The sequence below is a fragment of the Anas acuta genome, chromosome 5, assembly GCF_963932015.1.
Source record: "Anas acuta chromosome 5, bAnaAcu1.1, whole genome shotgun sequence".
In the NCBI taxonomy this organism is placed as follows: domain Eukaryota; kingdom Metazoa; phylum Chordata; class Aves; order Anseriformes; family Anatidae; genus Anas; species Anas acuta.
In genome coordinates this window covers 39880048-39894034 of record NC_088983.1, presented here as the reverse complement: position 1 = coordinate 39894034, position 13987 = coordinate 39880048, and the positions used below count along the sequence as shown (strand labels likewise).

The 13987-nt window shown below is 35.3% G+C and overlaps 1 protein-coding gene across 3 annotated transcripts in view; it reads left to right on the top strand.

Moving 5' to 3' along the window:
- Window positions 1-13528, top strand: part of SPRED1 (sprouty related EVH1 domain containing 1) — a 59548-nt gene extending 46020 nt beyond the window's left edge. For all 3 annotated transcript variants that reach the window (XM_068684326.1, XM_068684325.1, XM_068684327.1), the window contains exons 5-6: window positions 5739-5897; window positions 10394-13528. In XM_068684326.1, the coding sequence (XP_068540427.1) occupies window positions 5739-5897; window positions 10394-11053 (819 nt within the window). In that variant the 3' untranslated portion in view covers window positions 11054-13528. The remainder of the gene's footprint in view (window positions 1-5738; window positions 5898-10393) is intronic.
- Window positions 13529-13987: the final 459 nt, after the last annotated feature.

Below are 13987 nucleotides of genomic sequence, written 5' to 3'. Positions count from 1 at the left end.
AGAACAAAATCCTGGGAAATACTAAATAGTGGACATATTCTGCTCAGTGATTAATTCCTTCCTTCTTCCAAGAATGATTCTCGTGCAAGTGGAATTTACTCCACTGTATGTGTGCATGTGTATAAATAAATATTTGTTTACTTGAAAGACTGGTAAGACCATTTGGTTTAACTTACATATTGGGGAGCCTGACATGTTCAATCCCTACACATGTACATACACACACAAATAGTTTAAAGGCATAATGATTTCTTTTTTTTTTTTTTCTCTCTTTTATTCTATGAGCTGTTCTCCCAAGTATCTAATAGTAGTTTTAATTAAAATATTAAAAGTTTTGAAGTATATTTATGGAAGGACATTTTAGAGTGAGGGCAGAAGAGTAGAGGTTTACACCTGAATGTAAGCATCTCAGCTGCCCTCATACACTAACATTTCATCAGTACAATATTCCAGAACTGCCATTTGTAACCTCTGAGGAATGAAGTACAAAAGATCAAACAGTTGAACTTACGACTACTTAGTGTTTTTAAAATATCAGAATATATTTTTCTCAGAAAGAGAAAAGGGTTATTTCATGCTTACTTTTCATAGCGTCTTGGTTTATGGATTTATTTCTGTTTATGCCCTGTAGTAACTGGCACATCTATTGGTATTCTTCAGTTTCATTTGTACATCATTAGTTAGTGTGGTAAATAAAGTCCCCAGTATGTCATTGAGGTATGTTTGAAAGCTTGATTTTTAATAGATCCTTAAACAGTTAATCATCTGCTGTCAAGGTGTTTTGCCTATGCTGTTCCAGGAATCCCATATTTAGTGCATACGTTTGAAATATGAATATAGTATTAACTCTGTACATAAATTTCATTAGCAGTGGTTTGTGTTTTTTACTTGTGTTTTGTTGGTTTTATTTTTAAAAAATCAAAATGATTAGTGATGAATAAAGCAAAACAGACTTCATTAATTATTTTACTGGCCAGTTGTAATCTGTGCTACAGAAAGGAAAGAAAATCTAAATACTATCAAAACACGTAGCCTTCTGATCTAGTCAGGCAAATTGCTGTTACCTCAATACCTACCTGTAGTAGGTATTTTCACATCTTGTAGATATAGCAGGTACAAATACAGGTTGCTCAAAACTTGTACGTGCAACTCTTAAATGTATATCAAAAGACTGAACTCCTGTATTGCACTTTCTAGGGTAGTGTTTTGCTCATGTTGTTGGATCTTGGCTTACTAGACTTTATGTACTTGAAGTACAGTCTCACAGAGAAGGCATCCTTTTTAATGAAGATCAAATCTGTCTTTTAAGAAGACATAGTTTCATTGTAGCTTCATAGAGATGTTAACAAATAATGTTAAAAGCTTGGTATTAAAAAAAATCGTTTAAGGTGTTCATACTTGCTTTTAAAGATTGCTTAAATGATGAAAATTACTCTTAGTTATTTAATGAACATACTATGTAAGAATTGTTTATATCATTAAATAAGCCTTTCATAGTTCTACTAGATTAATTTGAAGTAGAAATATACACGCGAGCTAATGCAGAGCTGTCTGACTTCCTGCAGTGTTTGTAAATAAATACTGCAAATGTATATGTATTTATATGGAAGCATACACTGGGAATTTGTTTTGGTAGGAGGCTTGGATTTTTTTGGTATAAAACCAGCTATTTTGAATGCAGTAGACAAGCAGCTTGTTGAAGTCAGTTTGCTTGTTTGCTTAGAGATTGGCTCAGATTCTTGTCCTCTACCAAATACAAACTTCTCACTCTAAATCTGATCTAGCTTAACAAAACAAAACAAAAAATCAGGATTGGTGTTTTTTTTCTTAGAAGTAAATTTAACTAAATGAAATATAGAGTTCTTGCATTTAAAAATATTTTTCTGTAGGTTTCGGAAACTAGAATGCAGAAGTCTTTTGAGAACTGAAAAATTTTGAGTCTTGTCAGTTTGTTGATTCAGACGTTGGTGTTATTTAGAGGCTATCAACGTTTTAACAGTTCTGAAGTAAAAAAAAATGAAATGAAGCACTTAAGCTCATGTTTCTTAATACTGGCAGAAGAAAACTGAAGGCTTATAATTTATAAGTTTGTGGGTTATTTAAAAAAAAAAAAAAAGATTGTCTTTCAGAAATATGTACATTGATGTTTTTGCAAATACAAATGGGAAAAGTCCTGTAAATTAAACACAACTTCAGTGGTTTTGGTGCAGTCAAAAAAGACCTAAATGGTTCCTGTGCCTCTTTGCAAATAAGCTATTTTAGTGAGCATTTGCTTTATTCTGTCTGTAAACAAAGGTTTGAATAAGTTTTATTTTACAAATATAATTTGACGCTATAATTTGTAAGGAAATCTGAAATAACTTACACTTGACATTATTGTTTGTATGGAGAAAAACGTACTACATGATTGAGCACTAAAGATTAGCAATATTCAGTGTACATTATTTTACTAGGTGTAATTCCTGGAAATAAAAGTAATGTTAACTTATTATCAACTTAATATAGAAGCTACATAACTAATAATATAGGAGCTAAAATTATTTAGGTTTATTAGACCTTTTTGTGGTGTAGTATTCAAAGAAAAGGTATTTCTTTTTTTTCTTGCGAGTATCTATAACAGCCTGTTTACATCTCCATCCCTGTTATTTCCTCAGACTTACACTTTGTGTCTTAATTTACTAGCTTCTTCCTTGGAATCCCTAATAACCTCTAGTATGCTTTATATGTTCAGGTAGAACAGCCTTGGAAGAAATATGTCAAATACCATATATATATATTTTTTTTAACTTTAAACTGCATAAAACATTCAGATTAATCTATGTAATATCTCAGTCCGTATCAGAAATACATACCCGCTTGTAATAGAATTTCTTTGCCAACTATAGAAGCAATTGCTCCATCTTAGAAGTAGCTAAAACAGAAAGACATTATTCAAATATCTTTGAAACCTGTATCATTATTCACAATTAAAAGTTACAGACAAAAATGTAAACTCTTTTTGTGTTGGTTAGCATCAAACAGCAGATTTTCAGGCCTCATGGGAAGTAAAAACAAGAGCTGGGATGCAGCGGAAATGTGGTCTCTCATACATCCTTCTGTGTAATCATTAAACTTACTTAGAGCAGAACATTTTTAACAATGTTTGCAGAACAATGTTGAATTCTCTCCCAGACTTAACTCTGGCAAACTGGGAGAAGTAAGGAGAGAGAACTTGAAGAAGAAGAGAAGCTCAGTCTGGTTTTCATTTTCTCTACAGCTGTCATCTGGCTTTGAATTCTGCTGGAGAGCTACAGCTGGAGTCATTTTATTGCTTTACCCAGCATCCTTTTGCCTGTGCGCACAGAAATGTTTTAGTAGTCTTGGAAAAAAAATTCAGAGTATCTCTTAGCAACCATAGGACAGTAATTATTATACCAGCAGCTGGGAGCAAACCAGATTTCCGTTGTGCATTAAAAACTGGCGTAGGTTACTTTACAGATGATACTGAATAACCTATGCCAGTACTGTACTTTGCAGACTGTGGTTAAAGGATATTGAATGTGGGCGGTGTAATTGCTTTGGACAGTAGAAAAAGGGAATGTGTGCATCTGTGTTTGTGTGTAATATTCTGTATATTTAATGTACCAAGTTTAGTTCTTGTGGAAAACTTCACATTTGCTTTTCACTTGAATGCGTTTCCAATACAATAGCATTTTTGTTTCTAGGGCCTCTTCTGTCAGGTCATCAGTATTTCCATTATAAATACGGGTTTTCAGGTGTTTATAACCTGGTCATAAAACATTGTATTGGAGCAGAAAGTGTCTGTCCAAAGAAAGCCTTTTTGATACTAGTAAATGTGCTTTAGCTGTGACTAAACTATCACTTTGATTAAAAATACAGAGTTTGGGATATTCATCTAGCATTTCTGTAGTGCTGTATAATGAATATTTACAGGCTAAAGATGGTCAATGACCTACTCACTTTTAGGTCGTAGTAGAAGTTAGGCTGTATCTACTTACCTGCAGTGTCCAGGTTGGTAAGCTGAGCATTGTTATTTTTTGAACAATGAATTGAATTGTTCATTGCACAGCTCACCCAGTGATAATGATTGGCATGTGAGCAAGTATCTGTTTTTCCCTGGGAAGGAAGGAGTAGCAGTTTTTGCATCTCCTTCATCCTTCACACTAGACCACTCAAATTGATAATAGCTCTAAGGAACCTCAACTTGTAGGTTAGGTAGTGCTTTTTACTGTGGTTTCTGTAAAATGCCTTCTAGCTGTTAAGTGTGTTTCTAGCTTAAATAGTTTCTGCTTGTAAGCATTTATAACATTGCTTAAACCAAAAATAGTTGTAGGCATTTCTTCTTCATTCTGAATGCAGGTCTCCTGTGGTTCAAAACAATGTTTTGGAAGCTTTTTATGTCATTGGGCAATGTACCTGCAGGATTACATCCTGCAGGCAAGATGCTTGATATTGTACTAATATTTGATGCTTTTTTGCTCTTAAAATAAGTATACTTCCTTGAAATCTAACTCTTGCCAGTCATTTTAACATTGTTTTGTACTCCTTTCCCAGCAGTATTTGACCAGAAAAGACAGGGTTGATTGCTTAGTAGTGCTGTCATGCTGAAGGACCTTTTTTTAGGGTTTTCAGTCTTCATCATTTTTCAGCTGAACTTTGACCTCATTGAACTACTGTCTTTCCTTTCATGGGCTGGATGTTCACTGGTATTAATTAAAGCTGATCTTTAATTAAGTACTCAATTTTATTTTTTTCCACTCAGTGCTTCTGAATATTATATACATTCTTAGTGATGAGATGATTTTCTTCTAAGCATTAGCAACAGAGCAGCTGCTTCAACTAAATCCAGATGTATTATTTGATGCATAGGGCTTTTATCTACATCAGGTGCTAATGCAATCTCAGAATAAGTTCTTACGTATTTTGATAAACGAAGACTAACAATTCAGTATTAGTACTTAAACCTGCCAAAATTTCAGGTTTGCCTATTCCTCAGTAGTTTTCTGCAGTATTTTTTTTTGTTGTTTGCACCATTCATGTTTTCTTGATGTGTGCAAATCCTTATTAAGAAATCCTTATACTAAAACTGAAACACTCTTATTGCCGGAAGTGGGATGATGCCACTTTTCTCAATGCTATCAGATGGTGACAGCCAGTAAACTGCCTGATGTAACCTTAATTTCAGAGACAGCCATTAGTTGTTTAATACACACTTGCTGTAATTAGATATTTTAATTGAGCCAGTATATGCTAAAATTGACTTTCTGTTCCTTTCCAGCTGATCTGTTAAGCAGTATTGCTTTTTAATTTATTAAAAGGTCTGATTAACTTTAGCCATATTAGTCTCAGAATTGTTTTCCTCCATTTCTGTGTTTGTAAATATTGTCAGCCTGGTGGGTAGCTAGAGAAAGCATCATCTCAGGGCCTAGGCTTAACCCCTCCTACCTTAAAAGACATTCCTCATGTCTGATTTGGCAAGCGAGTTAAAGGCCTATGTCTTTAACCCCCAAGCTGTGTATGCTCTGCAGAGAGTCAGCTCTCAGCTTCCAAGGCTGACTCATCATTAAGAAAGTACTTGCGCATTTATATGTACTTAAAAATGTATTTTAAAAAAACCTGTTAAAATGCTTCTAACAAACTGTGTAGTGTATTAATGCATTTATGCATGAACTTGGTGGGTTTGGTACAGTTTTTGTGTAAATGCAAAAGTATTCCAGCAGTGTTCTTGTTTATTCTAGAGTACTCAAGAAAACACATCAGGTTCATTAATGAAAGATCACCTTTTCCAACATGAAACTGTAGTAACCAGTGAACCTTACAACAGTTCAAATTTAAGGCCTTCAGCATTTGAGGATTTCAACACGAGGAGAGCCTGTTTTCCTAGCCAACCTAACCAGGTAAGACCACCACCAAAAGCAATTCTTACTTTGCTTGCTGCACTACTGGCACAGGATGCAGTTTCTGACAGGAAAGCATTTTTATTCTAATCCCTGTTTGTAGTATTATACTCTGGACTTCTCAAAGTGATCAATATAAGCTTTGCAGCTGAAATATGACAGCATTATTATGGCAGAGGCAATGCATTGCAAAAGTATTTACTTGTAGCAGACTACGTGAAAAAGTCCTCCACTTTATTCAAAGTCAAATTTCTGTGTTACAGACCTCTGTATTTGCAGCTTTGAACAGTTATTTAAATTTGTTTAGAAAATGTAAACTGGCCATGGACTCAATCTCAGTTATGTGTATAGTAATGATAGTGATTTGATTAGAAATATTTTAAAGTATCTTGAAAACGGGTATTTAGGGTGCATTACACAGTGGGGCACTTCTGCTGCATATTTTTAGTGAAACTTTGTTTATGCTCTCTAACTGATTATTAAACTGAAATATTCAGCGTTGGTACAGAAGGAAAAACTGTAGATTCGTTATGCATGAAAGGTATTAAGTATTTAGCAGACATTCTTAAAAGAGGAAAGATCACTAACTTGAAGAAGGCTGAAGTACTGACAGTTTTGAAAAGAAGTCATGTTTATATGACATGAGTTCAGAAAGGCATGTTGCAGCTTTTTTTTTTTTTTTAACAATACACATTTTGCTTTTTTCTCTCACAGAACTGATTGTTTTGGTAGAATGTAGAGGTAGACTTATTAGTGAGAGAGATAACAAGTAATTTGAGGGTCTAATGCCTAGAAGCAAACAGATTGGGAAGCTTTTAGAAGAAGCTTAATATCACATCAAAGTACAATGAAAGTTCAAGTAGTTGTGAGCACTTCATCAGAAAATATTTCTGCACCTTGAAAAAACACTTTTTTGTGCGCTGGGTCATTCTGCTTTCTAACTGCCTTATTATGCAGAAGAAACAGTCCTATCTGGAGAACTAATGAAAGTTTAAAATTAAGAATTTTTATTGTTGATCTGTGCCAATTATCATCTTGTATAAGTCGCTTCATATGTTTGCTTGTTCTGTTTGTCAAGATAAGTATTCCTCCCTCTTCCCATTTACTTGCAAAGAGAATTTAAGAATTTCTTTGAGCAAGATGGGTGATGAGGTTATGATAACTAATACTTTTTGGCTGTGCTAACTAGTGATGTATATGCAGTTAGTCTTCATTGCATTGTAAAGAAAAGTACATTAGCTTAAACAGCATGTATGCTCTGAGAGCACATATAGAATAGGCTAGTAAGGAAATAATTTAAGCTGTGATATAAAACATACCGTGCTTTTTGCATAGCTATATAGTGCACATTAGAACATAGACACGTCAACAAAACCTCACAGTCTGTACGTGCACACACTGCGCTCTCTGCTAAGCTCCGTGCATGTGGCCACGTGGCACAGCAGATTTTGATGTAAATACCAATTTTGTTTCAATTAGCTATAAATAGATCTGAACACTTACTGTGCTTGTAAGTCAACTAGTACATGCTGAAACTAAAGAAGTGATTAATGACCATTCAAATCCTTTCCTGTAATGCTGTAAGAATCATAGAATCAGTCAGGTTGGAAAAGACCTCTGAGATCCTCTAGTCCAACCTTTAACCTAGTACTGACAAGTCCATCACTAAACCATGCTATTAAGTTTTACATCTAAGCGTTTCTTGAAGACCTCCAGGGATGGTGACTCAGCCACCACCCTGGGCAGCCTATTCTGATGCCACACAACCCTTTCTGTAAAGGAATTTCTTCTAACATCCAGCCTAAACCTCCCCTGGCACAACCTGAGGCCATTTCCCCTCATCTTATCACTTGGTGCTTGGGAGAAGAGCCTGATTTTCCCACCTCGCTACAGCTGCCTTTAAGGTAATTGTAAAGTACAATAAGGTCTCCTTTGGGCCTTCTCTTCTCCAAGCTAAACAACCCCAGCTTCCTCAGCTGCTCCTCATAAAACTTGTTCTCTAGACCTTTCACCAGCTTCATTGCCCTTCTTTGGACACACTCCAGCACTTCAATGTCCTTGTAGTGATGTTATTTAAAAAAAATAGTAATACCTAAGTCCTGCAGTTTCTCATCTTTGGGTGTGTGTTTCAGTTAAATTTTGTGCTTTGCTATGTTATATTCAGCTGCTGTTGTCACATGCATCCATTTGTTTGAGGGAACTCAGGGAAGGCTGCAGTACTGAGAAAGTGTCTATGCCTTGTGTAAAGGTGAAACCCTTCAAGTAAGGTGTAGTACTAGTAAGTTCAGCCATGTCAACAACAATTTTCTCCCTGATTTCCAGCAGGCTAATTATGTTCATAATGAGTTTCTCTGTGGAGTTTGGCTGTAATATTCTTCCTTCCTTCCTGCTTCAGCTCTTACACAGAGTTTTGACCTGCACTGAGATATTATTGTGAACATCTAGAGGACTAGGTTTGTTATTTTCATTGAATTTTGCTGGTAGTTATGCCAAACGAAGTCTGGGCTTCATGTAGTTTGTAAGTTTATGTATCTTATGCTTTCAGACAGATCCCATTAAATACCCAATATGTAAGTATTTTATAAATAAAGTTCTTCCAAAATTTTTCCTGCATTTATCACAAGTTTTCCAGAATTTATCGCTTCCTTTCTTAATTAATGATTTCTTGTTATCAGTTGCCTACATACAGTTGTAATATGTCAAACCTTAAGCATTTTAGTAGGTGTTTGGCTGGAGATTTAAAAGAAATAAGTTCTGGTAATGTGTTATGCTCAAACAAATAAAAAAGACTGAGGAGAGATCAGATTTTAGAGTTGCTGGTATTTGTAGTGATCTTTAACAGCTATTTAATGTCCAGGAAATGGGAGGTCTAGGGTGGATTTCTTTATTTGAGTGTTTTTTTGTTTGTTTGTTTTTTCATATAAACAATTCATTTACTATCTTACATGCATGCTTAGTTCTCTGTTTGAGTAGTGGGGTAAGGATCCTTTGTGCTGTAACATATGCAATGACATTTTTGATACTTTTTTCCCCTTAAATTTATGCTGTTAATGGTTCAAAAAAAGACAATTATCCATAGCCTATTGTTTTAGCATCAATAACTCTTTCTTGTTTTTGAAAACAAAGTCGAGTTTGGAAGCAGTCTGTTTTTATAAGTAAAGGGTTGGCCGGCTTGCATCAGAGCCTGGGAAAATAAGGATGAGCAGTGATGTCAGCTGAGTAGGATATGGCCTTTCTTCACACCATATCCTCTAGATCTCATGGAAATCCAACCAAGTGGCTTGGAGCCAAGATAAAAATTGTTCTTGTTAGCATACTGCAGTTGAAGCTCAGAGGGCAAAGCAGCTCTAATCACAATTCTGTAATTAATGTATATCACACAAGGATTACCAAGCAGGGAAGTGGTGATTAGAGCAGGCTACAGATATGCCAACTTCTGTTTATGTAGGAATATTTTAAGAAGCTATTCCGTCCTCTTCTGCCTTCTACTGCATTATTGAGACATGCAACCTTCCAGGTAGTAGGAGCATGGACACATGCAAAGTGAAACTGAAGTGTAAACTTAAAACATCATCTTCAGTAACGCTTTGTTTCACACTGCAGCAGATTAGGGACATGCTAATTCTCATGAAGTTCATCAGTACTAATAAAGCTATGATATGGATGCCAAAGATGTGTTCCCAAGTAATTCCTGAATCTGGGAGAATTTTTCAGGCTAATGGGTTAGGGAGTGCTTTTCAGTCTTTTCTGTGAGATGTTTTGCAGACTGTGCACTTGACAGGAGGAAAAAAAAGGCGGAATTAGACTTGAAGCTCAGTTATATTCTGGCTCTGATTATAATAGCCCTACAGTGTAGGAAAATAATTGCCTGTCTGTAAGGCAGGCATACTGGGACATACTGAGACTTTTGCTGTTTTGCTGGATTATCTGCTGTTTTCAGAAGCTCCTTCCATACATGTGCTAAATTTTTACCCTATTTGTCGTTATTTGCACGTTTTCTTAGAAGTTACTTGTAATGTGATTTCAGTGACATTCCATGGCAGTCTGCTATCTTACATTTGTATCCAAGATCTGCAGTATTTCAATTCTGATGTTTCAAATTTATCACCTTCAAGAACTTTTTCATACCCCTTTGCACTTTCATTGAGACAGAATAAACAAGAACTCTCTTACCTCTGTTGTTTGCTTTGTATGTGTTTAGCGCATTCCTTGTTACTTGTCCATTAAGGTAAAAAGCCTTAAATTACGGTCAGTTCCTTACAAGTTGAGAATTTTAAAAGTACTTGCTCCTTTGTCCACCGGTGTCCTAACCTAACCAATCTCAGTAAAGTATTGTATGTATTTGTATGTAAGGGTGAGGCATTTAGAAGCCACTGTTGTTAAACACTTATGTTCATGAGGCAAGGAAGAAATCCTGCGCTCTAATTTTTACATTGTAGGTGGACATGAATCTAGAACTTCTCTATAGTAAACTAATTTTGCCTTTGCCGTTTCAGGTCCCACCGAAGTCCATCAGACACGTTAGCTTTCAGGATGAAGATGAAATCGTAAGAATAAACCCTCGTGATATTTTGATACGTCGTTATGCAGACTACAGGCATCCTGACATGTGGAAGAACGACCTGGAGAGGGATGATGCAGACTCAAATATACCATTTTCTAAATCAGACAGTAAAAAATCTGACTATTTATACCCATGTGGGGATGGAACTAAGCTGAATTCCCTGAAAGACTCAAAGAGTTCTGTGGTATTTAAAACTCAGCCTTCCTCATCAAAATTTAAAAACTCTAAAAGAAGAAAAGAGGATGGTGAGCGCTCCCGCTGTATATACTGCCAGGAAAGGTTTAATCATGAAGATAACGGCAGAGGAAAATGTCAAGATGCTCCAGATCCTATTAAAAGATGTATCTACCAAGTTAGTTGCATGCTTTGCGCAGAGAGCATGCTGTATCACTGCATGTCAGACTCTGAAGGAGATTTCTCTGATCCTTGCTCATGTGACACTAGTGATGACAAGTTCTGCTTACGCTGGTTAGCACTGGTAGCGCTGTCATTCATTGCTCCGTGTATGTGTTGCTACCTCCCCTTGAGAGCATGCCATCACTGCGGTGAGGTATGTGGGTGCTGTGGAGGGAAGCATAAAGCTGCAGGATGAATCAGTCTTGTGCCAAACAGAGCTGAAAATCTTTGTTTCCAGGAAGCATCTAACTTGGATTTGTAGAAGCTTTTTGGCAAGCTGAAGGGAATCTTCTTTCATGTAAGAGATGCTTGATGTGGAAGAAGCAAGGAGACTTGTCAGACCTTGGCATTTTACAAGTGCTAGCCATGCCTATTTCCTTTAAGCGCGTGGCATTTGTTGCAAGTTGTGAAGGAGATTTTGCAAAGGAAAGCCTGTTCTTATTATTGGCTATAAAATGAGTATATAAACTATGATTATACTAAAAGGGATTAACTTTTGCCACTTTGTACATTCATGGTTTAGGTGAGGGGGCTCTTTTAAAAGGATTAAAACTTATCTGAGGGGAAATTTTAACTAAAAGTGCACTAGTGACAGTTGATTTAAGATTAAGAAAAGTTAATACTCAGCAAATGAGAAATGAAACTGATTTTAAGTGCAACTAAATCACTTATTAATAGTTTTTTGGAAGCGACTTTATGTATAAATAACAAATGTTTATATTTAACTAAATGTGTAAGGTACGAATTATTACATGTTATACTTCCCTCCCCTCTGATCTAGTAGGTATGGACCATATCTACTGTCACATTCCATGGTAGTATTTTAAATATTTAATTAGTTAATTTAGTTGCATTTTTATTCCAGATGGACAAATTGATATGTTCAGTCCTGTTTCCCTTCAGCTACAGTTTGTGTTGAGTTGTATCCATACATTCTGATAATCTAAAAACCTTTAAAATATTAATTATTCTAGTCTCGAGTGACCAATATTTTTTGTTAAGCACAGATGTAATTGTCTAAAATGTTCTTGTTAGAACATAACATTTATTTTTATATATAAATGACTTTGATTTCAACATAATAGCAAAAAGGAAGTTGTTTCTGTTGCTCAACCAGCAAGTTGTTTTCTTTTGGGGTATCCTCCAAAAATACTTTTATTTACATATGCAGGTGTTCATTAAGCAAAAGGTACATTAAGACAGTTGTAACGAGTTGTCATCAGTGTTCTTGTTTATCCTTCTGTTAAACTAGGATCCTGTTCAGCTGTTTATCAAGTACTATGATTAAAACAAGATTAATAACAAAATTGAAATTGTTTTCATTATTTTGAACTGCAACTTTTTCTTACTTGAACAAAACTACTGTTTATTTGAACAACAGCAAAAGACAACAGAAGACTTGAAAATAACTTACAGCCCAGGCAAAATTGGAGTGAACTTAACTGAGTGAATTTGGAGGGAGGCTGGGGAATGGGAAGAGGGTGAGAAGTGTGTGTGTGCGCGTGCACGTGTATGTATGCACATCTGATATTGAGCACGACGTTTGTTATGGCTTTGTATTTACTAAATGTTTAACTTTCAAATAAGAATCAACCAATTAACCCTTAGATATTTTTTTAAGAACATTTCATGTTTTGCTGTCATGAAGTAAGAAACAGTTACTTCTCATTGAAGATATGTGAAACACTAAAAATAGTTCATTGGGGAAAGTGCCTATTTGCTATCATGGCTGGAGTGGACAGATTGTCCTCAGAGTACCCTTCTTGTTAAACTTAAAAAAAAAAAAAAAAAAAAAAAAAAAAGATTCACATGACTTACTTTTCTCCCTTCCTATGCATTTTCAGTATATTTTCTGTAGCTTTTTGTTCCGCATGTATCAGTGCCCTGAATTTTCCTTTGTAGCCCAGAAGTAAAAGAAGCAAATGTGTATCATCTGTCTGTAAGATACTTTTTAAAAGAAAACATTTATATTTATATTACAGCTTGAATTGACCACATTGTGTACATAGATCATCTCAAAGTATTATTTCACATTGAAAAGAAGAAACGTATATTGATAACTGTAGAAGTTACGAAAGAGCTTCTAGTTTTGTATTAAGACTGCATGAATTAAGTCCAAGAATATGACACTGTAGCAGCAGTCTTGGTTTTTACTGTTTATATATTTGAAAGCTGCTACTCTGTTTGATTTTCATGCTTCACACATTTTCAGCTTAACTTGGTTGCCTGGAATAGACTGTTAACTTAAAAAAAAAAAAAAAAAAAAAAAAAAAAAGTAAAATGGTAATGTCTTTCTTGTGAATGAGAGAAATTGAATATTTGTAAGTGCTTAAGTGCTAGGTTCCTAACTCAAGGTGAAGAGAGGTATGAACAACCTAAGAAAAGAACTTGCTGGCTGTATATAGGTAAATGCTGTAGAATCCTGTTCTGTATATACTTCAGAAAGAAATGAGTTTAACAATTTCCTCTGAGCACTATACAACATAGTGTAACTCCTAGTCCTGTACTGTACTTTATATGACATATATGTTTTAATATTTTTTTAGTGTGTGCTTTAGTATTTTCATCTTGCATTTTTAACCACTTCACTGCTAAAATGTTTTCATCTTTTGTTTTCCTCTTTAAAGGCTTGATCCATCTAAAAAAAAAATAAAATGAAATGTCATGTTCACTTTTCCTTCTTGTGATGGAATATGCAGTCTGCCAGTTTTTAAGATCAATGAAAAACAGTGCAAAAATACAGTTACGGAAGGGTTGGTTTTAAAATGATTCACACACACTTTCTTCTTTTTCTGGTGTTAGAGATCTTATCCATGTTTGCAGGTATGCAAAGGGTAATGAAAGGTGTAATACGGCAAAACCAGTCCAGAACTGGCTCTTAAATCCATGCATCTTTTGTTTTTGACAGCAAGTAAAATTTATTTTTCCTCTTACGAACTACTTTATTAAGCATTTGGGAAAAGAGACCTGCCTTTCCCAACCTTTACTTCTCTCCCTGGACATCAGAGCAGTAGCTTGTCAGGCGTGTAGTAGCAGAGCACTGTGTTGCTTGGAAGGGAGACCTAAGCCTTGGGAAACCATCGTTGCATATTAAGTCCCTCGCTTACTGAAGCCTCAGTTACCATGAAAA